General features: G+C 46.6%; 3 protein-coding genes across 4 annotated transcripts in view; 1 reads left to right on the top strand and 2 right to left on the bottom strand.

Annotated features, from left to right (window-relative positions):
* LOC132571344 (zinc finger protein 850-like) overlaps positions 1-27,808 on the bottom strand; it is a 359,929-nt gene that overhangs the window by 202,071 nt on the left and 130,050 nt on the right. The window lies entirely within an intron of this gene.
* LOC132571235 (zinc finger protein 883-like) overlaps positions 1-27,808 on the top strand; it is a 216,748-nt gene that overhangs the window by 134,041 nt on the left and 54,899 nt on the right. Inside the window, exon 2 of the mRNA XM_060237964.1 lies at positions 7,093-7,219. Within this exon, the coding sequence (XP_060093947.1) occupies positions 7,093-7,219 (127 nt within the window). The remainder of the gene's footprint in view (positions 1-7,092; positions 7,220-27,808) is intronic.
* LOC132571287 (zinc finger protein 397-like) overlaps positions 1-27,808 on the bottom strand; it is a 45,162-nt gene that overhangs the window by 16,384 nt on the left and 970 nt on the right. The gene's annotated exons all lie outside the window — the stretch shown is intronic.

Genomic DNA, 27,808 nt, shown 5'->3' with positions numbered 1-27,808 from the left:
GAGTTACATATCACTGGTGAGCAGTAGTTAAAAATGCAGAATAGTATCAAGTCAGAACCTATGCCAAAATAGCACAATTTAAAAAATTGAAAAAACAACCAGTTTGGTTTAGATACCATTCATTGTGTTGGAAAACAGCCAAGTCAATAAATAGGTCAGAATTGAAGAGTGATGGTGAGAGTGTCACGGGCTAGAAATGCAGAGTATAGCTGGGGTGGCCAAACTTGCTTAATGTAAGAGCCATAGAGGAGGAGGAGGAGATGATGATATTGGATTTATATTCTGCAAGAAGATGATGATGATGAAGAAGAAGATATTGGATTTATATTCTGCAAGAAGAAGATGATGATGAAGAAGAAGAAGATATTGGATTTATATTCCACCCTCCACTCCTAATTTCAGAGTCTCAGAGCGGCTCACAATCTCCTCTATCATCCTCCCCCACAACAGACACTCTGTGAGCTGGGTGGGGCTGGAGAGGGCTCTCACAGCAGCTGCCCTATCAAGGACAACCTCTGCCAGAACTATGGCTGACCCAAGGCCATTCCAGCAGGTGCAAGTGGAGGAGTGGGGAATCAAACCCAGTTCTCCCAGATAAGAGTCCGCACACTTAACCACTACACCAAACTGGCTTGAGAGCTGCAAGACACAAACATCAGATGTTTGAGGGAAGGAAGGAAGACTGGGAGAGGTAGAAAGAAAGCAACTTTAAATGTGTTCTCTAAACTGCCTGCTGGCTTGGCTTGGAGAAGTGATTTAAAGAGACAGATGCCTTCTCCAAGCCAGCCAACAGGGCAGTGGGGGCTTTGAGAGCCACACAATATGTGTGAAAGAGCCACATGTGGCTCCAGAGCCACAGTTTGACTACCCCTATCCTAGTCCTTCAAAAAGTTCATGGCAGTGGGGTGGGGCTCCACTGGCTACAGGTTCCTCAGGAATATTTAGGAAGGAGAAAGGAAGTGGAGGAGGGTGAGGGTGGGATTTAAGGTGGGGGGCAGAGGGAGTTGATGCAGCAGGGGGGAAGGGGGGCTGTTGCAGAGATTTTTTGGGGAGAAGTAGGGAGTTCATACAGGAGTGGCGCTGTTGGGGAGATTTTGGGGAGAAGGGAGTTTCACTGAATTGACTGCCAGAGAATATGTGTGTGCACCGAAAAGAGTTTTTCATCCCCTTTCTTTCTCTCTCTTTCTCTCCCAGGCAGCAACGAAAAGACACTCTTGATGCTTTATCTGCCATCACCTTTGCGTAGAGAGATCTCTATCATGCAGCCGGCTCAGGTACAAGCGGGAGGCCACTGGGGAGATGCACAAGGGATGGAAGAAGTGCTTCCTTTTCTGTTTGTAAGGCTCAGCAGATCAGGCTTCTTACCTTTGGTTCTGGTACTGCCTACTTGGGAGGTAGGGCAACGGTTACCCCCCCTGACCTCTTGCAGGACCAGCCCATCCATTAGGCAGCTGTAGGTGGCTGCCTTGGGCACAGCCCTGGGGGGGGGGTACTGAGTAGGTCCTTCCCACACATCCTCGCCTCCATGCTCAGAGTGTGCGTGCCTCAGAGGGGTGCTTCCAGAAGCTTCCAGAAGCACAAGGGAGGCTGAATGACAGCAGCCAGGCAGCATGCACACTCTGAGGCGCTGGAGGTGCACTGTGCAACCGCTGTGGTACTCACCCTCGCTGGGGGTGAGGGTGGAAGGAGAAAGCATGCGGGCACTGGGGGGGGGGCTCGCTTTAGGTGGCAGATGCCCTGATGCTGGCACTGGCCTCTTGCCAACATGGCTGCTAGCCCCCTGTGACTGAGGAGAGCTGCCCTGGCTCCAAGATGCTCCAAAGGAAGGTGGAATGGGCAAATATCCCTACAGGGCTCTTCTCCCTACTTCTTCATGCCTCTCTTCCAGTATTAGTTCAAGCTCAAGTTTATTTAGGGTTGCTAGGTCCGAATCAAGAAACATCTGGGGACTTTGGGGCTAGAGCCAGAAGACTTTGGGGTGGAGCCAGGAGACTTTGGGGGTGGAGCCAGGAGCAAGGATGTGACAAGCACAATTGAACTCCAAAGGGAGTTATGGCCATCACATTTAGAGGGACCGCACACCTTCTAAATGCCTTCTCTAAGAGTCCTGTTGTCAAGCATGTCTCTTGGTCAGTCTCTGCCAGTTCACACCCCATCAACTTGTATTTGCAGCTGGGATTCTTGGCCCCAATGTGCATTACTTTGCACTTGGCCACATTGAACCTCATCTGCCACGTTGACGCCCACTCACCCAGCCTCAACAGATCCCTTTGGAGTTCCTCACGATCCTCTCTGGTTCTTACCACCCTGAACAATTTAGTGTCATCTGCAGACTTGGCCACTTCACTGCTTACTCTCAACTCCAAATCATTTATGAACAAGTTAAAGAGCATGGGACCCAGTACTGAGCCCTGCGGCACTCCACTGCTTACCGTCCTCCACTACGAAGACTGCCCATTTATACTCACTCTCTGCTTCCTATTAATTAGCCAGTTTTTGATCCACAAGAGGACCTGTCCTTTTACTCCATGACTCTCGCTCTTACTAAGGAGCCTTTGATGAGGAACTTTATCAAAAGCTTTCTGGAAGTCAAGGTAAATAATATCTATCGGGTCTGCTTTGTCCACATGTTTGTTCACCCCCTCAAAGAAATGTAACAAGTTAGTGAGGCAAGATCTTCCCTTACAGAACCCATGCTGAGTCTTCCTCAGTAACTCGTGTTCATCAATGTACCTACTCATTCTGTCCCTGATAATGATTTCTACCAACTTTCCCAGTATTGAAGTCAGACTGACTGGCCTGTAGTTTCCCGGATCTCCTCTGGAACCCTTTTTAAAGATGGGGGTGACATTTGCTACCTTCCAGTCCTCAGGAACAGAGGCAGATTTCAATGAAAGATTACAGATTTTTGTCAGAAGATCCACAAGTTCAACTTTGAGTTCTTCAGAACTCTTGGACGTATGCCATCCGGACCTGGTGACTTATTAGTTTTTAATTCGTCTATCAGTTGTAGGACCTCCTCTCTTGTCACCTCAATCTGACTCAGGTCTTTCAACTCCCCTTCCAATATAAGTGGTTCTGGAGCAGGCAAACACTTCTCATCTTCCACAGTGAAGACGGAGGCAAAAAATGCATTCAGTTTCTCAGCCATTTCCCTATCCTCCTTCAGTAATCCTTTGACCCCTTGGTCATCCAAGGGCCCCACTGCCTCCCTGGCTGGTTTCCTGCTTCTAATATATTTGAAGAAATTTTTATTGTTGGTCTTTATGTTTTTTGCAATATGCTCCTCATAGTCCCTTTTTGCCTGCCTGATCACAGTCTTGCATTTGATTTGCCACAGCTTGTGTTCCCTTTTATTAATCTCACTTGGACTAGCTTTCCATCGCTTAAAGGAGTCCTTCTTACCTTTTACAGCTTCCATTACTTTGTTTGTTAACCATGTCGGCCTTCTCTTATACCTGTTTGTACCTTTCCTAACTTGTGGTATATATTTTATCTGAGCTTCTAGGATTGTAGTTTTAAATAGCCTCCAAGCTTCCCCAAGGGTTTTGACTGTATTTGCCTTTCCTTTCAGTTTCCTCTTCACATGCCCCCTCATCTCAGAGAATTTACCCCTTTTAAAGTTAAACATGGTTGTGCTGGTCTTTTGGAGCAACTCTCTATTTATACAAATGGTGAAATCAATAACATTATAGTCACTGCTCCCAAGTGGTGCAATCACTTTTACATCTCTCATTAAGTCTTGGACATTACTTAGGACCAAATCCAGGATCGCCGCACCCCTGGTAGATTCAGAGACCGTTTGCTCCATAGCACAGTCATTGAGAGCATCTAGAAACTCAATCTCTTTCTCTCGACCAGAACACATATTGACCCAATCAATCTGCGGGTAGTTAAAATCACCTATGATGACACAGTTTTTACGTCTAGCCCCTATCTTTAAGCCTTCCATCATATTATAGTCATCCTCTATCTTTTGATTTGGTGGGCGATAACAAACTCCCATAGTTAAATTTCCTTTTGGGCCCTCTATTTCAATCCAAAGCATTTCTAGAACGGAATCTAATTCTCTGACCTCAGTCTTACTGGACCGTATGCCCTCTCTGACATACAGAGCTACCCCACCTCCAACCCTTCCCTCCCTATCCTTCCGATATAACTTGTATCCGATATAACCGTGTCACACTGATTCTCCTTATTCCACCAAGTTTCTGAAATTCCCACAATGTCTATGTTTTCTCCCAACACTAAACATTCCAACTCACCAATTTTACTTTGAAGACTTCTAGCATTTGTGTATAAACATCTATAATTTCCCAGGCAAGCTAGGCCCGTCACCTTCCTCCTGCCACCTCGAGACTCTGGCAGGCAGTCCATTCTGTTTGTCACTGTCTCAGTGGACAACTCTGTTCCATTACCCGGTAGAAAAGTAACAGCTAACCCTTCATCTCTTTGAGATGAGTCCTCCTGAACCAAAGACATTTCATCTCCTGTCAGCTTTCCCCCAAGATTTAGTTTAAAAACTGCTCTGCCACCTTTTTGATCTTAAGCGCCAGCAGCCTGGTTCCATCCGGGGACAAGTGGAGACCGTCTTTTTTGTACAACTCCCGCTTGTTCCATAAAGCATCTCGGTGCCTAACAAACTTAAACCCTTCCTCCTTACACCATCATCTCATCCACACATTGAGACTTCTAATTTTTGCCTGTCTCTCCAGCCCTGCACGTGGAAAAGGTAGCACTTCCGAGAAGGCTACCTTGGAGGTCCTGGCCTTAAGTCTCCTGCCTAGCAGCCTAAATTTTTCCTCCAGGACCTCACGACTGCATTTCCCCACATCGTTGGTGCCAACATGCACCACAACGACTGGCTCCTCCCCAGCACTGTCTATCAGCCTATCTACTACACGCGTAATGTCCGCTACCTTCGCACCAGGCAGGCAAGTCACCATACGGTCAGTATGCAGTTTTGCCACCCAGCTGTCTACTTGCCTAAGGATCAAATCACCAACTACCAAGACCCCCCCCCTCTCTCCCTGCCCAGGGATGGTTTCTTGGCATGAAAGGATTTCCGCTCACCAACTGGAGAAGAGGTCCCTTCTGTGGGCACCTTCCCCTTATCCTCAGCCCGGTGCCCTGTTCCCTCTCGACCCTCATACTCCCTGGTTGCAACGGGGCTGCCATATTCAGAGCGGGGCTCATCTAACACGTCCCTGAGAGTCTTCTCCGAGTGCCTAACTGACTGTCTCTGCTTCTCCAGGTCAGTCACCTCAGCCTCAAGGGTACAAACTCGTTCCCTGAGGACCAGGAGCTCCTTACATCGAGCACACACCCAAGACTTCTGTCCTGCGGGCAGATAGTCATACATGTGACACTCAATGCAAAACACTGGAAAGCCCCCAACCCCCTGCTGGCATTCTACCTTCATGATAGCTTTTTAAAAATATACAGTCCCCTTTTAAACCCTGTTTGTTTATGTGGCTCCCCACCTGGAGAGTCTACTTACCTTATTGGGAACACAAGGAATCTGGGTTCCTGGTCCTTACACAGCCCCCAGGCTAAGAGCCACAGGCCAAGAGCCCTTTAGCTCTCTGGCAAGGCGCAGCTTAATAATGCAAAGAGGGTGGGGAACACAGCCACTCCTAATCAATCAGCAGCAATCACCTTCAATCACCTTCACCTTCAGCCCTTCACATGAACTCAAAAGTTTTCAGCAACTCCCCCAGCTGCTAAGCCACAAACCTCACACTTGTAGCACTTCTCTGCTCTATTCCAGAGCCCTCTGCAATGTGCTCAGTCTCTGGCAAGGCACAGCTTAAGAAGTGTATCAATGTATTGTTGGCATCACTCTCAAGGTCCTGCACCAAAAGAGCATACCGATTTAGCAATAAATGTAGTTTTGTATCCACTTGACTCATTCTTTTGGAAATCTGTGGCGCAGAGTGTTAAAGCTGCAGTACTGCAGTCCGAAGCTCTGCTCACAACCTGAGTTCGATTCCCAGTGAAAGCTCAGTTTTCAGGTAGCCAGCTGGAGGTTGACTCAGCCTTCCATCCTTCCAAGGTCGGTAAAATGAGTACCCAGCTTGCTGGGGGGAAAGCGTAGATGACTGGGGAAGGCAATGGCAAACCACCCCGTAAAAAGTCTACTGTGAAAACGTTATGAAAGCAACATCACCCCAGAGTTGGAAATGAATGGTGCTTGCACAGGGGACCTTTCCTTTCTTTTCCATTGGAAATAAAGGATAGGGGCACCTACTTCTAGGGCTCATAGACTTGGACCCTCTAGTCCAATCTTTTTGAAACTTTGTGGGTGTATTGAGGAGAGGCACCAGATAATATTCTGAAAATTTGGTGCCTTTACCTCAAAAAACAGGCCCCACAAAGCCCCAAATACCCATTGATCAATTCTCCAGTATACTCTGTGGGAATCAGTCTCCATAGGGTATAATGTACCCAGCAGACATCCCCCCCCCCCGCTTTGTGATGACCCACAAGTAGGGGGAGAGTCTCCAAACCGTCTGCCATCCACAAACACCTATAAACTTCAAATTCAAATAAATGCAGGGTTTTTTTCAGATAAGGAGGACCTGTGGTGGAGATAAAGGAGTGCAACATTCAGAGTAAAACATTCAGTTCCATACAACAACATTTCAGTTAGAGACATTCTGAAAGGCACTATGGGCTTTAATTTTCCTGGCTGCCAGGGTCTTCTAGTATTATTTAACCCTTTCCATTTTTGGCTCCGTTTTTGGAGAGCCAGTTTGGTGTAGTGGTTAAGTGTGCGGACTCTTATCTGGGAGAATTGGGTTTGATTCCCCACTCCTCCACTTGCACCTGCTGGAATGGCCTTGGGTTAGCCGTAGCTATCGCAGGAGTTGTCCTTGAAAGGGCAGCTGCTGTGAGAGCCCTCGCAGCCCCACCCATCTCACAGGGTGTCTGTTGTGGGAGGAAGAAGATATAGGAGATTGTAAGCCACTCTGAGTCTCTGATTCATACAGAAGGGTGAGGTATAAATCTACAGTCTTCTTCTCCCCCCCACCCACCCCAGGGACCAACTTTCAAGTGATATAAAGAAATGCTTCCTTCTCCTTCTTGCAGGCTGGGGTGTCCTTTGAAGAGGTGGCCGTGTATTTCACCCTGGGGGAGTGGACCTTGCTGCGCCCAGCCGAGAGAGCTCTGTACAAGAAGGTCATGCTGGAGAATTTTGGGAACTTGGCCTCTCTAAGTAAGGATCCTTTTCTCCTGGTCTGTCTCCTTCTTGCTGTGAGGTGTGATGGTAAAGAAGTCCTTAATGTGGAAGGAAGGACGAAGAGATCCAGTTTGGTGTAGTGGTTAAGTGTGTGGACTCTTATCTGGGAGAACTGGGTTTGATTCCCCACTCCTCCACTTGCACCTGCTGGAATGGCCTTGGGTTAGCCATAGCTATCGCAGAGGTTGTCCTTGAAAGGGCAGCTGCTGTGAGAGCCCTTTCAGCCCCACCCACCTCACGGGGTGTCTGTTCTGGGGGAGGAAGGGAAAGGAGATTGTGAGCTGCTCTGAGATTCGGAGTGGAGAGTGGGATAATTCCAATATTGTCATCATCGTCATCATCTGTCAGGCTATCTGCCTTGGGCCCAGTGGCTGATCTCTGCCACCCTCCCATGATCCCTCCTCTGATGCGGGAGGGGTTCTGGGCTCTTCTTTGAGTGTGGTGGAGTTCTGTGCCTGGACCGCATAAGAAGGCCCCAGAAAGTTAGACAAGAACCAATGGGTTGGAATTAAATCATAACAGTTTTCAGCTAAACATTAGGCAGAACTTCCTGACAGAGCCAGTTTGGTGTAGTGGTTAAGTGCATGGACTCTGGGAGAACCAGGTTTGATTCCCCACTCCTCCACTTGCAGCTGCCGGAATGGCCTTGGGTCAGCCATAGCTCAGGGCTCTTTTTGTAGCAGGAGCTCCTCTGTATATTAGGCCACACCCCCTGATGTAGCCAATCCTCCGAGAGTTTAAAGGGTTCTTAGTACAGGGCCTATTGTAAGCTCCAGGAGGATTGGCTACATCAGGGGTGTGTGGCCTAATATGCAGAGGAGTTCCTGCTAGAAAAAGAGCCATGGCTCTCGCAGAGTTGTCCTTGAAAGGACAGTTTCTGGGAGAGCTCTCTCAGCCCCACCCACCTCACAGGGTGTCTGTTGTGGGGGAGGAAGGTAAAGGAGATTGTGAGCTGCTCTGAGATTCTGAGATAGGGCAGGATATAAATCCAATATCATCATCATCTCCTCCTCCTCAGTGGAACAGGCTTCTTCAGGAGGTGGTGGGGCTCTCCTTCCTTGGAGGTTTTTAAACAGAAACTAGATGGCCATCTGACAGCAATGCTGATTCTGCGAACTTAGGCAGATCACGAGAGGGAGGGCAGAAAGGGTTGCATCAGTGCTTAGTTCTCATGGCCCCTTCTTACATGCTCAGGGAAATACTGTTCACCACTTTGGGGTCAGGCAGCAGTCTCCAGACTGGTTTGGCCAGGGCTCCTAGAGGGTTTTTTTTGCCATCTTCTGGCCATGGAACAGGGGTCATGGTGTGTGTATGTGGGGGGAGGTATTTGTGAGTTTCCTGCATTGTTCAGGGAATTGGACTAGATGACCCTGGAGGTCCCTTCTATGAGCCTGTGATTCTATGAGAGTACACCAGAAGAGATGCCAAGAGATGTTTGGCCTGGAGGTGAGGTGGTCTAAACAGGGGATTCTTTCCAGTCTGGTTCTTGTCATACTTGGGCTGAGAGGTGGCTGTTGAGGGAACTCTGCTGGCTTCTACAAGAGCCAGTTTGGTATAGAGGTTAAGTAAATGGACTCTTATCTGGGAGAATCAGGTTTGATTCCCCACTCCTCCACTTACAGCTGCTGGAATGGCCTTGGCACAGCCATACCTCTCGTAGGAGTTGGTCTTGAAAGGGCAACTGCTGGGAGAGCCCTCTCAGCCCCACCCACCTCACAGGGTGTCTGTTGTGAGGGAAGAAGATACAGGAGATTGTAAGCCGCTCTGAGTCTCTGATTCAGAGAGAAGGGCGGGGTATAAATCTACAATAATCCTTCTTTTTCTTCTTCTTCTTCCCTGTCTGTTTTCATAGTTCTCAACTGGCATTTCCATTTCAGCTTGACAGGGAGCTAGCACAGAAGAGCCAGTGTTGAATGGATGATTTGTGACCTTGCACTGTACCCCACCCCACCAGAATCAGTGGCCTGTTGTGTACTTCTGGAGGGATTGTCAGCTTGGCCTGGAACTCCCAGAATTGGGCTCACAGAAGTGTTACAATTTTTTGTATTTTTTTCCTTATAAAAAGGGCCTGAGATTGCCAAACCTGACCTCATATCCTGGCTGGAAGAGGAGGAAGAGCGTTTTTTCCTGATCTCTGAGGAAGAGGAGGGATTGGCAGGTAGCTACTGAGATATGTCTTGGGACAATGTGTTGCCTGCACTTTCTTCAAAGGGCTGGTGGATTTCCCCAGCCTCTTTTTCCTCACAGTTTGAGGTTCTTGTCAAAAAAGCTTGGCTGAGTTGTGAATGCTGAAACGGTGCCTGTAGATCTTGAACCTATGAAAACAGACATCTACCTTCTGCCAAGTCAAATCACTTTTCCCACACCTAGCTGAGTGTTATCCTCTTTGACTGGTGTGAGCTCTCTGCCAAGGCTGTACCTCCCCCCGCCCCGAAAAATAGCTCTTTCACTGGAAATGCCACAGGGAGGGGCTGTGGCTTAACAGGGGATTTTTTTTTTTTGTAGCAGGAGCTCCTTTGCATATTAGACCACACAACCCTGATGTAGCCAATCCTCTGAGAGCTTACAGGGCTGTTATTACAGGGCCTACTGTAAGCTCTCGGAGGATTGCCTATATCAGGGGTGTGTGGCCTAATGTGCAAAGGAGCTCCTGCTACATCTACCTCAAAAAACAGCCCTTCCAGAGCCCCAGATCAATTCTCCATTATACTCTATGGGAATAATGGGGAATAATGGAGTACCCAGCAGACTTTCCCATGCCCCACCCCACTTTCTGTTAACTTTGAAGTGGGGGATCCTCTGCCCCCAACTGGGGATTGTGCAACCCAAAGTAGAGAATCACAGCATAAATAGGCAGGGGAAACAAAGCAACTCGCTACTGTGATTACCAGCCTCAAAAAATCAAACAAAGAAAACAAATTAGAAAAATTCTATATCAAAGGAATATTTGATACTAATCAATGAACAACACAGTCACTCAGTCTTTTAAATCGTGCAAAGGACGTGTTCACCGGATACCACGTTGAAGTGAAACTTTGTGGATTGAAGTAGATGGCGTTTTTACCCGATGTAGAAGATTGTTTATGAAGAGCTGGAAAAAGCTACAGCGGAACAAGGACACCGGTATGACCTTGTAACTGTATTGAACTGCTGGCTGCTTTCCTTGAAGATTTTGGGCAGAGTGAATTCATTTTACGATTTCACCAGGATCACCCCTAAGAAAAAGAAGATTTGGATTTATATTGGATTTATATCCCGCCCTCCACACCAAAGAGTCTCAGAGCGGCTCACAATCTCCTTCACCTTCCTCCCCCACAACAGACACCCTGTGGGGTGGGTGGGGCTGGAGAGGGCTCTCACAGCAGCTGCCCTTTCAAGGACAACCTCTGCCAGAGCTGTGACTGACCCAAGGCCATTCCAGCAGGTGCAAGTGGAGGAGTGGAGAATCAAACCCGGTTCTCCCAGATAAGAGTCCGTGCACTTAACCACTACACCAAACTGGCTCTCAGCACGGTAGTGCTACAGAAACTGTGGGACTGGTATCCGGTGAACACGTCTTTTGCATGATGTAAGAGACTGAGTGACTGTGTTGTTCATTAATTAGTATAAAATATTCCTTTGATATAGAATTTTTCTAATTCGTTTTCTTTGTTTGATTTTTTGAGTAATCTCAGTAGCGTGTTGCTTTGTTTACCCTGCCCAACTGGGGACTGGCAACCCCACAATGACATCTGAGCATACAGACAATAAAATGGTTAAAAAAATTCCTCTTTCCATAGGTCTAAAGTATACCTCTGATAAAGAGAAAGGCAAAAATAACTGAATAATTTAGGATTCTAGTTCTCGTCAGATTACTACCTAGCTGGCCACATTTCTTCAGACCTGTCATATGTGTTAAAGCATAAATGGCTGTTCCTCTCTTAAAGAGTGTCCTCTTCCTTTTCCCCTGCCAACATTCCTCCCTGTAAATTCACCCAGTTCAGGAAAAGAGAAACTTAAGACTATTGGGTCAATTTGAGGCTTACATTCTCCATTGTACATTCTTTCTATTTTGTCATCTTGGGCTACATTCAGTACCATTTGAATGGCTATTCTGCAAGAATACATAGCTTGGAATTGCAAAGAAACTGAGATGGTGGAATTGCAAAGAACCTGAGAATATAGCCGTTACAAAGCATAGTAGAAAACTCATATGCAGATAGTTGTTCCAAGTGTCATAACGTCATACCAGGTTTGTCTTTCTTTCGGCAGGAAGCGTGTGGGATTCAGCGAATGAAACATCTGAGCATTTATTGATGGAGAAAGAGGATGCCTGTTCAGATGTGAAAGTGAGGGCTGAATTCTGTGATATGCTACAGAAGGAGGAGGGGAAACGTCTGTATAAAGGAAGAGATAATCCCAGTCTTTTACAAGGAAATGACTCTCTAGTGAAAAAAATACACAAAGGAGACAATAGAAATGAGTGTGCTACAAGCAGGGAAAATATTCCCCCAAAATTGGATATTAATATTCAACAGAGCACCTGTACCTCAAAGAAAATATATAAATGCCTGGAGTGTGGGAAAAGCTTTGGACGGAAAGATAGCCTAATATTTCATCAAAGAAATCACACAGGGGAGAAACCATACAAATGTCTAGAGTGTGGGAAAAGTTTCAGTCAGAGTTCAAACCTTATTTTCCATGAAAGAATTCACACCGGGGAGAAACCATATAAATGCCTAGAGTGTGGGAAAAGCTTTGGCCGGAAAGATAACTTGATCTCTCATCAACGAATTCACTCAAAAGAGAAACCTTATAAATGCCTGGTGTGTGGAAACACCTTCAGCCAGAGTGGAAACCTTACTTCTCATCAAAGAATTCATACGGGAGAGAAACCATATAAATGTCTGGAGTGTGGAAAAACTTTCACTTACAGTGGACACCTTACTGCTCATCAAAGAATTCATACAGGAGAGAAGAAATATAAATGTCTAGACTGTGGAAAAAAATTTAGGCGAAAGGATAGTCTAACTTCCCATCAAAGGATTCACACAGGGGAGAAACCATATAAATGCCTGAAGTGTGGAAAGAGCTTCTGTGAGAGTGGAAGCCTTGCTTCCCATCAGAGAATTCACACAGGGGAGAAAAAATACAAATGCTTGGAGTGTGGGAAAAGCTTCAGTCAGAGTGGAAGCCTTAGTTCCCATCAAAGAATTCACACAGGTGAGAAACCATATAAATGCCTGGAATGTGGGAAAAGCTTTAACCAGAGTTCACACCTTACTTCCCATCAAACAATTCACACAGGGGAGAAACCATACACATGCCTGGAGTGTGGCAGAAGCTTCAGCCAGAGTGGAAACCTTACTTCCCATCAACGAACTCACGTAAGAAAGTAAAACATTAAAATGCCTGTAGTGTGGAAAATGGTTCAGTCATGGTGGACACCTTACTGCCCATGAAATAATTCACATGGGAGAAGCTATTTAAATGATGGAAGAAGTGAATGTGGTAACCTTATTTCACTTCAAACAATTCACACAGAGATTTATGGAGTTTGGAACAAACTTCGGTGGGAGCAGAAAGTTTACTGTCCATCAAAGGATTTGAAAAGGGAGAAATCTTATGTCTGGAGTGTTGAAAAGGTCTCTATCAGAGCTCAAATCTTACCTCCCATCCAGGAATTCATATAGATGAGAAACCATAGAAATGTTGGCATTGGATAGCTATTGAGGGACCAGAGAAACAACAGGCTCCACTCTGCAAATCCAAGATTGCACAGTGAGCACTGTGTAAGCCTTAGCAACACTCGCCAATCAAAGAGCATTGCCCATTTGGTTAACATCACAACAATCAGGGTATCACACACTGATGGGACATATTTACTCCAGTGATTCACTGAAATTAAAATGCTGCACCGGACCTTTTCCACACGCAAATCTGACGGTACCTGCATTCTCCATCATTACCAGGACTGGTTTTTTGTAGCAGGAGCTCCTTTGCATATTAGGCCACATAGCCCTGATGTAGCCAATCCTCCTGGAGCTTAAAGAAGGCCTTGTAAGAAGAGCACTGTAAGCTCTTGGAGGATTGGCCACATCAGGGGTGTGTGGCCTAATATGCAAAGGAGCTCCTGCTACAAAAAAAGCCCTGCCTGTTACACAGGTAGGGCCTTTCATATTGGAGTGCAGTGCTGGATGTTGGATGGAACATGCACTTCTGAACAATATTTAGGATCACTTTCTAGTGTATACTAGGGTGCCAACTTGAGCAGCACTTTATTAACAGGAAGAGGGGGAAATAGCAAGGTACAGGCAAGGGAACAGAACAAATTCACCTTCAGTGGAAAAATACAGAATAGAAATAAAGATGTCAAGGAACAGAATACAGTACACACATGCACACATACACACACGCAGCGGATATGGAAATAGAAAACTGCTACCTTAGGTACTTGAGTTCTAGAAGGGAATCGGTAACGGGCAGGGCTTTTCTTGTAGCAGGAACTCCTTTGCAGATTAGGCCACACACCTCTGATATAGCCAGTCCTCCTGGAGTTTATAGTAGACCCTGTACTAAGAGCCCTGTAAGCTCTTGGAGGATTGGCTACATCAGAGGTGTGTGCCCTAATATGCAAAGGAACTCCTGCTACAAAAAAAAGCCCTGTTAACAGGCCAAAATGAATCAAGAAATCTGACCCTGAGAAGAGCCAGGAGAGTCTTTTAGAAGAAAATGCATGAAACAATTTTGAGCATTCATTATCTCGAGTGGTGATCAGGGGTTAAAACACTGAAGGGAAGAAGTTAGTACAGAGATTTAGGCCTGGTCAAAGTCTCCATTGGAAGTCCTGTGCAATATGGCAGGTACAGTAGGTGGGGTGGTTCTGCTACAGGGTTACCAGGGGAACTGGAGACTCCTTTTATGGACAGATAATACTATTATCTGAGGGTTTCAGCTTCCCTGGATGGGGTTGGACTGTGGGGATGGAAGAGCACTTCCATTTCAGAGCAGGTGAGATGTAATGGTAGGATTGTCAGATTACGGTCTGGAAGACCCAGGTTTGAATCCCTTCTCTGCCATGGAAGTTGAAGGAGAAAGAGATTGGATTTATACCCCACCCTTCACTCAGAGTGGTTTACAATCTTCTTCCCTTTCTCTCCCCAGAACAGACACCCTGTGAGGTAGGTGGGGCTGAGAGAGCTCTTTCAAGAACTGCTCTTGAGAGAACAGCTCGGAGAGAGCTGTGACTGACCCAAGGTCACCCAGCAGCTGCATGTGGAGGAGTGGGGCCTTCTTACAGGGCCTGCTGTAAGCTCCAGGAGGATTGGCTACATCAGGGGTGTGTGGCCTAATATGCAAAGGACTTCCTGCTACAAAAAAACCCCAAACCTGAATTTTAACTGTTTGCAAATTCAAGTGGGGAAGAAAATTACAGGAATGAATATGGTTTTGCTCAATCAGAAGAGAGCTCAGAGGTTTTGTCTGGGGAGAGAAAAGACTAGGTAAGATTAATGACTAAATGTGGTATTGTTTGAGAAAAACTGTGTCCTAAAGATGGCGTCCTGGGTTCTTTCCCCTCAAGCACGCTTGTACTATGCCCTCACACCTCAGGCCTCAGGAAAGCCTGAAGTCAGGAAACTCAAGATCAGCGATCTTGTATTGTCAGGGCTTTTATTGTAAGAAAAGCCCAGTAGGAACTCATTTGCATATTAGGCAATACCCCCTGACATCACCATTGTTTCACACAGGGCTTTTTTTGTAGGAAAAAGCCCAGCAGGAACTCATTTGCATATTAGGCCACACACCCCTGGTGCCTAGCCAGCCGGAACTGCGTTCCTGTGTGTTCCTGCTCAAAAAAAGCCTGCTGTATTGTTGTTCTTACCTTAAAGTTCCCCTAAAAAAAAAAAAAAAAAAGGGAGAACATTTTAATCTTCCGGGCCATTCCATTGCTGACCTAAGAGTGGCAATCCTCAAAGAAACTTCAAAGGGAGATTACAATGTGAGATTGCTGAATTGGAATTCATTCACAAATTCAGAACAATGGACTTCCTGGGACTGAATGGATACATAGGGCATTACTACAGATGCTAATTTTCTCCATTTCCTACTCCAGAACTTTTCTTCCCTGCTCTAATCACACTGGTGACAATTTGTGTTGGACGGGACCACTGCATTGGACTCCTTTCTTTACATCATCCCTCCCACCTTCTGACTGGGCGATAAGGGCTCAAGAATCTCTTTTTTTCATTTGTATCTGATGAAGGAAACCTGACTCTCAAAAGCTGATACCCTGGAAAACTTGTTGGTCTCTAAAATATGACTGGACTCAAATCTTGCTCTTTACGGGAGATCAATACAGCTGTCTACCTAAAATATGACGTTGTAGGTGTTTTATGTTGTTATAATGCGTACCTTTATCAAGTAAGCTAGCTGTTGTTGGATGGTGATTTTAACAATGCTAAATAAGGGTGATTGAAGTAAATAGCAGCTTATTTTTAGAAGACGCTCCTTGCTTTTGACTGACATATTTGGGTGAAATATTTTAATAGGCTCACAGGGTCGGATCTAGGGGGGAGCAGAGGGGGGTGCTTGCTCTGGGTGTCGACAGAGGGGGGGCACCAAATTGGGTATGGAGTTCATTGTATTCTATGGGACCATAAGATACAATGGCCCATAAGGGGGCGTCATAATTTTGCCCCCCTTAAAAAAAATGTAGATCCGGTCCTATAGGTTCATGTAATTCCTCTCCTTTAATTACCTGTGTAGAAATAACAGATGGGATAATTTTCTTTTGGTTTAGTCAGTGTTAAAGATACAAATAATTATGTGGTGATAAAATGATAAAAGTGAAGGAAATGTTAGCTAATGGTATCACTTGCGTACTACACCCGTATTCAGGGCTTTTTTGGAGCAGAAACGCATTTGCATATTGACTACATTGCATGTAGCCAATCCTTCAAGAGCTTGCGGGGCTCTTCTTACACGATTGGCTACATTAGGGAGGCGTGGCCTAATATGCAAAGGAGCTCCTGCTACAAGAAAAGCCCTGCCCGTATTGAACCAGAAATGTTGTTGAACTGTACCTATTTTCCACAATTAAATGACCTGATATAGAAACGATAGCCAGAAGCCTAGGGCTTTTTATCAGCATGACTCCATCTGAGTCAGGCCTAACCAGAAGCCTCCAGAACGCAATGATAGGCATGGAATTCTTGGTGTTGGGGTGACAACAGTGGGAGGGCTTCTGGAGTTCTGCCCCCCCACCAGTGGATCTCCTGATGGGACCTGGATTTTGGCCACTGTGTGATACAGAGAGTGGGACTGGATGGGCCATTGGCCTGATCCAGTATGGCTTCTCTTATGTTCTTATGGAATGTAGATTCCATGCCTCTCACTCCCTAGGATCAATATGACTCCTGAGCATTTGGAAGAGGCTCTGAGAATCCACGGGGAGTTGTCCCTGTTGCAGCTTGCCAGATTGACGGTTGCCTGAGCCAGGGTGGTGTGGGAGCCAGGTTGGAACCAGTGAGATGGTGGCCGTGTGGCAGAGATGTGAGAAGTGTACCCTTCACTGCAGACAGCCCAATCTGTACCAGGAATATCACCCTCCCAAATGGCCTTTCTGTTGAATCCTTACCTGCGTATTAAAATTGAAAGTTTGATGGGCAGATGTATCCTTAATTGTGGAATGCTGAGACTAATTAACGGAGGCTCTGCCTTCATGCTCCATCCATCTCCTCTCAAGCATAGAGGCTAGCTTACAGCCAGGGCTTTTTTTGTAGCAGGAACTCCTTTGCATATTAGGCCACACATCCCTGATGTAGCCAATCCTCCTGCAGCTTACAGTAGGCCCTGTACAAAGATCCCTGTAAGCTCTTGGAGGATTGGCTACATCAGGGGCGTGTGGCCTAATATGCAAAGGAGTTCCTGCTTAAAAAAAAAAAGCCCTGCTTACAGCATCTTCTTCTTTGAAGCAGGGTGATTGGCAGCATAGCGTTATCTTTCCTGTCCCCAGACTAGAGAAATATATTCCAGTCTACCATTCCAAATTACGGTACATTACATTCTACTATTCATTGCATTACGTTACAATCTACTATTGAATTCTGTTATTCCAGATGCAATAAAGAGGACTTATGTCCCTTCTGCAGGATAACCCATACAAACTAATATTTGTTAGTCATGTTTGGTCCTTGAATCCATTATGCTGTATACTTACTGCTTACCTTCTGCCTATATACATGGATTGTTAATTTCCATTTCATTGTATTTGAAGAAGTGTGCATGCATACAAAAGCTTATACATTGAATAAAATTTTGTCGGTCTTAAAGCTACTGCGGACTCAGTTTGTTCAGTTGCTTCAGACCAACATGACTGCCCACCTGACCTGAGTCTGCCTGCATAGAATCACAGAATCAGAGTTGGAAGGGACCTCCAGGGTCATCTAGTCCAACCCCTTGCACAATGCAGGAAATTCACAAGTACTTCCCCCTAAATTCATGGGATCAGCATTGCTGTCAGATGGCCATCTAGCCTCTGTTCAAAAACCTCCAAGGAAGGAGAGCCCACCACCTCCCAAGGAACTGCTCTAACTCTTGGGAAGTTCTTCCTAATGTTGAGCCGGAAACTCTTTTGATTTAATTTCAACCCATTGGTTCTGGTCCTAGCTTCTGGGGCCACAGAAAACAATTCCACACTATCCTCTATATGACAGCCCTTCAAGTACTTGAAGATGGTGATCATATCACCTCTCAGCCGCCTCCTCTCCAGGCTAAACATCCCCAGCTCCTTCAACCTTTCCTCATAGGACTTGGTCTCCAGACCCCTCACCATCTTCGTTGCCCTCCTCTGGACCCGTTCCAACTTCTCCATATCCTTCTTAAAATGTGGTGCACCAAACTGAACACAGTACTCCAGGTGAGGTCTTACCAGAGCGCAGTAAAGCGATACCATCACTTCATGAGATCTGGGCACTATACTTCTGTTGACACAGCCCAAAATTGCATTTGCCTGTTTGAAAGAGATTCTGCTATTCCCCTTATCACCATGGAGGGAGGGCTCCGTTTGCCAAAATACTCCTGGTGCATACCTTATATGCCATCACTGTCCGAATGACACCTCCTTTCCCCTTCTGTGGAGTTGCACTTTGAGTGAGCCTGCTCCATCTGCAAGTGCTGCTGCATTTGGCCCTGATCCTGCAGTGCAACAGTTGCGACAGAGGGTTGGCTAGTAGTTCCAGGCGGCACAGTGAGGGCAGCTGCTGGTCACCCCTGAAAATTATTTGTGCCTCCTCTCCACACCTGAAGAGGTGAGCCAACCTTGGCTTGCCTTTGAATCCAATTGCTAGCGTCGGATGATGGAGCAGTACTCAATGGAGGTCAGTATGAGCAGGGGTCGTTTTGTAGAAAAATAGGTGGTGGAGCTCATTACCATAACTCATTAGCATAAGCAGGGCCGGTGCGTGGGAGTAGGCAAAGTAGGCACTCGCCTAGGGCGCCACCTGGCCTAGGGGACACCACTGGGTGCCCCCTCCCTGACACATGACTCTGGCTCCTGACCACTGTCACCTTGTCCTCTCCCATCACCAAGCTGCTCTCAACAAAGCCAAGCCACCCCCTTCTCCCCGATGTGTGACTTGGCCTCCCACCTCATCCTATCCTGCCACCCTCCTTCCAGCAAGACTTATTTTCACTATTTTTTTTTATAATATCACATTTTAAAAAAATTAAAAATCAGTAAATTAAAAATATGAAGAGTTTCAAGTTTGGCACTCTTCAATTTCCCTATATTTTTAACAAGGGGAGGGTGCTAGTGGGTGATTCGCCTAGGGCACCAGAAAGCCTAGCACCAGCCCTGAACATAAGCTCTCTCCACCAGCAGCAGCCAAAAGCAACCTGATGCAAGAAAGGAGAGCCCCAGGCAAGCGAGGCCTGCTTGGGCTGGCTAGAGGTCCAGCCAGCCCAAGCAGGCCTCGCTCACCTGGGCTCTCCTTGGCCGCCCCCCACCCACCACCCAAAATCACATAAGAAGTGGAGAAAGGGTGGCGTTGGCTTCTCCAGGGGTTAATGAGGGCTGCTGGGGATGTGGCAAAGCTCCTGGTGGCTGGCTGGCTGCCTGATCTCCTAATCTAGGGATTGTTATGCAATTGCACCTACTATTCAATAGACAAGGTAGATGGGGAAGAGGAGGGGGAACCCTCAGAAAGGTTCAGGAGCTCCTGTGAGCTCCTGCAGAATTCAAGGTCTGAGTATGAGAATGAAAGCAGACAGGTTATGGACTCCCAGTCTGAGGATGCCTGATCTCAGCCCCTACTCGCACATCCTTTAGTGTGTGTCTCCAGAGATGAGCTACTCGTAAAGGTTCTGAACAGGGACTTCCCAGTTATAAATACAAGTTAAGAATATAAGAGAAGCCATGTTGGATCAAGTCAATGGCCCAACCAGTCCAACACTCAGTGTCACACAGTTGCCAAAAAACCAACCAACCAAGTGCCATCAGGAGGTCCATCAGTGGGGCCAGGACACTAGAAGCCCTCTCACTGTGCACCTCCCCCCTGCAAGCACCAAGAATACAGAGCATCTCTTGCCCCAGACAGAGAGTTCCAGTGATAAGCTGTGGCTAATAGCCACTGATGGACCTCTGCTCCATATGTTTATCCAATCCCCTCTTGAAACTGGCTATGTTTGTAGCTGCTACCACCTTCTGTGGCAGTGAATTCCACGTAATCCCCCTTTGGGTGAAGAAGTACTTCCCTTTATCAATTCAAAGTTGATGGGGTGTGAACTGGAGGAGACTGACCAAGAGAGAGATCTCGGAGTCTTGGTAGGTAATTCACAGAAAAAGTCAAGACAATTTGCGACTGCAATAAAAAAGGCAAGAGCTGTCTTTGCATTGTCTGCCTGGAGTCCCTTGAACTGCTGAAATGCTCTCTAAGGGTTAAAGCAAGAGAGAGAGCCTGCAGTCCTAGAGGGGGGGATTGGGAGGGACGAGGGAAAGCCATTTCCTGTCCCCCTACCTTGAAAAGTCTTTTTTATGCCCCCCCCCCCCCACCAGCTGCTTCTTGCATGGTTTGACACGATCTGGTGAGCTCAAAGGGATTTGAAGGGGGGAAATTTTGGGCTGGGGGCTTCAATGCAAGACTTAAAAGCAGAGAGAAAAGGAGGGAGGGGATGAAGCAGGGGGTGAAAGAGAGTGCTCCCCTCTCAAATCCTGTCCTTCTGAACCTGGGAGAGCCCCTCTACAGATAAGAAGACTGCAGATTCATACGCCTCCCTTCTCTCTGAATCAGAGACTCAGAGTGGTTTACAATCTCCTATATCTTCTCCCCCCACAACAGACACCCTTGTGAGGTGGGTGGGGCTGAGAGGGCTGTCACAGCAGCTGCCCTTTCAAAGACAACTCCTGCGATAGCTATGGCTGACCCAAGACCATTCCAGCAGGTGCAAGTGGAGGAGTAGGGAATCAAACCCGGTTCTCCCAGATAAGAGTCCGCAAACTTAACCACTACATCAAACTGGCTCTCTGGAGCTGGATCCAAAGGTGTTGCTTCAAGCTCCAGAGATGCCTTTGGGAAGGAGAGGCAGTGGAAGGAGGGAGGGAAGGGCTGGGAGTTCTTTGGAGAAGATTTTGGGTGGAGAGAGAGGATGAAGCGGATGCTAAAGGGAGAAAGGAGTGGGGGCTGTTCATGGAAGGTTTCTTGGGTCAGAAGAACATAAGAGAAGTGGTCCATCCAGTCCAACACTCTGTGTCACCCAGGGGCCATCAGAGGGGTTTGTTAATGTCATGCTTGTTCTGTTCTTGCCTTGGGTTGGTAAGAACAGTGGCAGAGGTGCTGCTTGGTGTGCAGAAGGTCCCAGGTTCATTCCCCGGCATCGCCAGACCAAGCAGTAGCAGGTGATGTGAAAGACCTTGAGATTCTGGAAAGGTGCTGCCTTTCTGAATAGACAATACTGACCTTGATGGATCAGTGGTGTGATTCAGTAGAAGACAACTCCATACATTCACGTGTATTAATATGCCATCAAGTAACATAGTTTCAAGAGGGGATTGGATAGACATATGGAGCAGAGGTCCATCTGTGGCTATTAGCCACAGCATATTGTTGGAACGCTCTGTCTGGGGCAAGTGATGCTCTGTATTCTTGGTGCTTGGAAGAGGCACAATGGGAGGGCTTCTAGCGTCCTGGCCCCACTGGTGGACCTCCTGAAGGCACCTGAGTTTTTTGGCCACTGTGTGACACAGAGTGTTGGACTGGATGAGCCACTGGCCTGATCCAACATGGCTTCCCTTATGTTCTTATGGCGACCCTACAAATTAATGACCTCCAAAACATCCTATCATTAGTAGCCTTGCTCATGTCCTGCAAACTGAGGGGGCCATGGTTTCCTTGATTGAGTCAATCCATCTCATGCTGGGTCTTCCTCATTTCCTGCAGCCTTCACCTTTTCCAATCATCATCGTTGTCATCATCGCCATCATTTTAAGTTTATGGCTTGCCCAATCCCACTCTGGGTGATGTACATTATTTCAGTAAACCACCAAAGCCATAAAATAAACACAAAACAGTCCCAGTACAATAAATCTTAACAAGTCAGATGGCAAAATTGGTGCCTATTCCAGTGCTTCTCATAATGCGACCAAAGTACCATTGCTTCAGTTGAGTCATTCTCACTTCTAGGAAGGGTTCAGGTTTGATTTGATCTACAACCCACTTATTGGTCTTTTGGGCAGTCCGGGGTATTAGTAAGACTCTCCTCCAGCACCACATTTCAAATGAGTTGGTTTTCTCCCTGTCAGCTTTCTTCGTTGTCCAACTTTTGCACGCATACATAGTAATGGGGAAGGAAGAAGACGAAGACTACAGATTTATACCCCGCCCTTCTCTCTGAATCAGAGACTCAGAGCGGCTTACAATTTCCTATATCTTCTCCCCCCACAACAGACACCCTGTGAAGTGGGTGGAGCTGAGAGGGCTCTCACAGCAGCTGCTCTTTCAAGGACAACTCCTACGATAGCTATGGCTGACCCAAGGCCATTCCAGCAGCTGCAAGTGGAGGAGTGGGGAATCAAAGCCGGTTCTCCCAAATAAGAGTCCACACACTTAACCACTACACCGAACTGGCTCTGTATGAATTATCTTCATAATGGTCTCCACCAGGGAATAGAAAATCTTGAATGATTGTAATTTCTTTATCGTTAACACTGAATGATTCCCCAGTAGCCCTTACTCTTGTCTGATGTTCAGCTGTATTTCTTCTTCAGCCTTTTCTGCTTTAATTTTCTCAGTAGTTGTTTCAGGTCATCAGCGTTTTCTGTCATCTGCATATCTCAGATTGTTAATGTTTCTTCCACTAATTTTCACTCTACTTTCATCTAAATCTAAACTATCCTTCCTTATGATATGTTTTGCATGTGATATGTTCTGTATATAGATTGGAGGGATAGGGAGATAAAATAGCATCCCTGTCTGATACACCTTTGCCAATTGGAATCTTCTTCAAAAGATTCTTCTTGGGAGGAACTGGTCATGTTTTTATTTAGGGGGAGATTTGTGGTGGGGGAGAATCAGGGAAGGAGTGTGGAGTTGAGGGAAGATTCGGGGTAGGAGGAGAAGGAGGGAGTAGATGCAGGAGGGGGAAAGCAGCGGGGGAGGCAGAGGCAGGAAGAGGAAAGGAATGGGAGCCGAGGAGGAGATTTGGGGTGGGGGATAATGGAACAGAGGTGGGAGGGGGAATGCATGGGGGCTGAGTGGGAGATTTGGGTGGGAAAGGATGGGATAGATGTGAGGTGCCAAAGGCAGGACCATGGGGGCAAAGAAGAGAGGAGAGGGGAATGGGTAAATAAGATAAACGCCTCCCATATAGAATGACTGAGTGAGGGGCAGATGTTGAGTTAAATGTTGGGCCAAACACTCTTTGGCCATCCTAGAACAAATGGAGTGTGTTTGAATTGTGCTCTGAAGCTAATCTGGAGAGAAGCTCACTGAAGCAAATGAGTCTGTAACAAAAAAAAAGTTTTGCACCCTCTTCTCTTCCTCTCCCTCCCAGACAACAGTGAAAATACACTCTTGAAGTCTTCTCCACCTTCTCCTCTGCATAGAGAAGGGAAAAGAGCCACCATGAAGCCAACTCAGGTACACAGGAAGTGGCGGAGGTCCGGGGGGGGGGGGAATATGTGTTTGATGCATGGACTTCCTTCCTCTCAGGGTGCAGGTTAGTTCCCTTGCTGTTAGGATAGCTAACCAGGAGAAACAGAGGGAAAGAGAGAGGTTGGGGGATGTGGCTTTCAGGGAATTAGCAGTACAGTCCCATTCTTCTGGAACATTCTTCTGCTATTGTGGAGAGTGAGTCTTGAGGTCAGAAGGTATTGTCTGAGGAGGAGGGATGTGATCCTTAGAAGGGACCACTTCCTTGGGTGATGGACCAATATTCTGGAGTACCAAGGATACTCCTTCAGGGTAAAAGGAAGTGGGCTTTTTCTAGTGAGTGTTATACTCCTGCCATTCCTGGATCCTCCAGTGAATTACAACATAATGAGTTTTTTCAATATTGCTACACTTGTTGCTGCTCTGACAAAACTACACAAGAATACATAGATTAAAATGCATACTTATTATTTAAGTCATGAATATGGGCCATCCCTTCCTCTTTTCTTCTGGTTTTCCACTATTAATTTATTATCTTTGTTTTTGGTCCCCCTCCCCCATGCCCCATGGACCAGCTTCACAACTATATAAAAAAGTGCTTTCTTTTTATTCTTCCAGGGCTGGGAGTTGTTTGAAGAGGTGGCTGTGTATTTCACCCCAGGGGAGTGGACCCTGCTGAACCCAGCCCAGAGAGCTCTGTACAAGGAAGTCATGCTGGAGAATTTTGGGAATGTGGCCTCTCTGGGTGAGCAGCCTTTTTTGGGAGGATTTTCTTTGTTGTCTAGTAGGGACTGACTGTAATGAGGTCCTAAAAGAGGCTATCTGCAGAGAGATATGGCTACAGAGGGAACTTTGCTGGCTTCTCTGCCTCTTTGCTTATTTCTTAGCTGGCACTTTCATCTCAGTTGGGCAGAAAGCAGGCAGAGGACTGCCAGTGCTAGTTTTATGCCAGCATTAGGGCCAAGTCTGATTAAAGAAATAACTGGGGACTTTGGGGGTGGAGCCAGGAGACATTGGGGTGGAGCCAGGAGCAAGGTTGTGACAAGCACAAATGAACTCCAAAGGGAGTTCTGGCCATCACTTTTAAAGAGGCAGCACACTTTTTAAAAGCCTTCCCTCCATTTGAAATAATGAAGGATGGGGCAACTTCTTTTGGGGCTCATAGAATTGGTCCCCCTGGTCCAATCATTTTGAAACTTGGAGAGTGTTTTGAGGAGAGGCACTGGATGCTATGCTGCTAACTTGGCACCACTATCTCAAAGAACAGCCCCATATACCCGCGGATCAATTTTCCATTATACCCTATGGGAATTGGTCTTCAGAGGGAATAATGGAGTGCCCAGCAGACTTTTCTCCACCCCCCCTCACCACTTTCTGATGACCCTGAAGTGGGGGAAGGGCCTCCAAACCAGGGGATCCCTTGCCCCCACCTGGGGATTGGCAACTATAGCCAACATCCCTATAGTCATCTAGGGCCTCAACCCACTGCAGAAAATGGAGAAAGGGGCAGCTAACCTGCCCCCTCGCCACCTCTCTTTCATTCCCAGAGAAGAGATGCCCAGAGGCCAAGGGGAAGAAGCAGCCAGATCAGACTCAGAAGAAATCATTAGCGAATGCAAGATGAGTTTTTCAGATCCCCTTTGCAGGATAGTTTGCCCTAAAGACAAACAATCCTGAGTTGCTAAGATCATTCCATATTCCAGCCATAAGAAATGGTCAGGTTTTGTGACAACAACAGATAAATATCGAACAGGGGTGGCCAAACTTGCTTAATGTAAGAGCCACATAGAATAAATGTGAGATGTTTGAGAGCCACAAGACATGAACGTCGGGTGTTTGAGAGAAGGAAGGAATATTGTTCTATTGTCTTGGTTTTTACTGTATTGTTTTAAATTTAAATTGTAGTTTTTTTAATTGTTCAATTTATGTTGTATCCACCCTGAGCCCATTATATGAAAGGGTGGAATATAAGCCTACTAAAGGAAGGAAGGAAGGAAGGAAGGAAGGAAGGAAGGAAGGAAGGAAGGAAGGAAGGAAGGAAGGAAGGAAGGAAGGAAGGAAGGAAGGAAGGAAGGAAGGAAGGAAGGAAGGAAGGAAAATAGATGGGGGAGAGAGGGAGAGAGAGGTGGAAAGAAAGCAAAATTAACTTTGAATGCATTCTCCAAGCCACTGGCTGGCTTGGCTTGGAGAAGTGATTTAAAGAAAGAAATGCCTTCTTCAAGCCAGCCAATGGGGCAGTGGGGACTTCAAGAGCAACACAATATAAGTAAATGAGCCACGTGTGACTCCCGAGCCACAGTTTGGCCCACCCCGTTATAGAAGATGTAAAGGGATTTTCTTAGGCTAAATGTCTAACACATCCAAAAGAGCAACTTGTCACTTTCCTAAGGTAATTACAGGGCCAAAAATGTTATCTTCTGACCCCTAACTTCTTCCTCTTTCTTAGTCTCTCCCTCTAGGACCCATGATTCCCATCCTCTTTCTTTCCATTGCTCCGACAGTGTTCCTGGTTTATGCTGTGGAGCCTCCCAATGTCCCTTTCTAGACCCCTGGTGCCGACTCCTGTCTGCCCCATGGTTGCCCATGTCTCCAACTTGACTCTCTTACATTTCAGATCCCTATGCCTCCTCTGTGCATTTTCTTTCATTCTCCTCCCCTCTGATTTGGCCTTCCATCTCTCGTGTGCTTCAGAGACATATGCGCATCCACACAACTCTCTCATGGACTAGCCTTGAATGAGATATAGCTGGGGAACTGTCATAATCCTTTTTTTTAATTTTTATTTTATACAACCAAGCTATAACACATAATAGCCAAGAATTCCATCAACACTCTGTTGCAAACCCTATGGTCAGAATTACCACCTCTAGCTTTAGTTGCATCGAGGGAATTATATCATCGCACAAAAACTCTAAAACTGGTTTCCATGTTTCATCATATTCTGATAAGGGAACTACCACACAAGAGTCCTCCCAAAAATGGATTATGCATAATCCTGCCCATCAAAAATTGTCCCCAGAGTTTCCGGTCCCATTGTCTAAGTCAAGAACTTGTGGGCGACTTCCAATTCCTGGCAATAACCAAGCGAGCAGAAGCAACCAATGTTGAGACAAAAGTTTTGATGGTTTTATCTATCTATCATTGAATCAGACCAAAGATCCAATAATAAGAATTCCGGGGAATAAGGCAATGGAAGACCCATGTTGGAAATCTCTTTAATCTCCCTCCAAAAATTCTGAACGATATGACGTTCCCACCACATATGTAAGGTGTTGCCTTCCTGTTTACAAGATCTCCAGCATAATGGGCTCAAAGACTTGTTTATTAGGCTTAGTTTGTGGGGCACTGTCATCATCAAAGATTTGAGTAACTGTTGAATCAGAACTTAGCCAAGTAGCTATAGGAATTATTTTGGCTTGCCAAATGCAGGCCTGGCACTGGGAGTTCTGCCACCCCAGGCAGACCCTTGCTCCCTGCCCCCAGCCTGGGCAAGATCGGGATGGCAGCAGGTGTGCTCAGAACTGGGCTCTGAGCGCACTTGCTGCGAGCTTCCCCTCCCCCGACTTTGCCGAGGCTTCCCGAGCCTTGGAAAGTCTCAGCGAGGTCCAGATGGCAGCGGGCACGCTCAGAGCTGGGCTCTGAGCACGTTTGCTGCCATGCCCCCAACTTCACCAAGGCTTCCTGACCCTCAGGAAGCCTTAGCGAGGTCAGGAAGGCAGCGAGCATGGGGCATGAGGAGCGGGGGCACCCTATTGCACTCCTAGGCCAGGTGGTGCCCTAGATAGCCACCTTACTTGGCCTACTCCCACGTGCCAGCTCTGACCAAATGTCTTGATTGCCCACTGCTGTTAAAATTCCCCTTTCTTTCTTGTCTTCAATCTATCACTTAGTAAAAGACACCTGTTTAAAAGAATGGTCTCACTGCTTGGTGGGAAAATAGTGCTCCAGTCTGTGATCTGTGCATACAGAGGCTCAGGTTCAAAGTGCCCAGAGCTTGGTGTACATGTTGGCAGGATCACATATACCTGCTCCCCCAATGTCTCAGGGTAACAGATGATGGATGATTCTTGGCCCCATATAGGGTTGCTAAGTCCAATTCAAGAAATACCTGAGGACTTTGGGGGTGGAGCCAGAAGACATTGGGGGTGGAGCCAGGAGCAAGGGTGTGACAAGCAGAATTGAACTCCAAGGGAGTTCTGGCTATCATATTTAAAGGGACAGCACACCTTTTTAAATGCCTTCCTTCCATAGGAAATAATGAAGGATAGGGGCACCTTCTTTGGGGGCTCATAGAATTGGACCCCTTGGTCCAATCGTTTTGAAACTTGGGGGGTATTTCGGGGAGAGGCACTAGATGCTATACTGAAAATTTGGTGCCTCTACCTAAAAAAACAGCCCCTCCAGAGCCCTCGATACCCGCAGATCAGTTCCCCATTATTCC

This window comes from Heteronotia binoei, chromosome 5, assembly GCF_032191835.1.
Source record: "Heteronotia binoei isolate CCM8104 ecotype False Entrance Well chromosome 5, APGP_CSIRO_Hbin_v1, whole genome shotgun sequence".
In the NCBI taxonomy this organism is placed as follows: Eukaryota; Metazoa; Chordata; class Lepidosauria; order Squamata; family Gekkonidae; genus Heteronotia; species Heteronotia binoei.
Note: the sequence above shows the minus strand (reverse complement) of the source record. Positions and strands in the feature narration are given on the sequence as shown.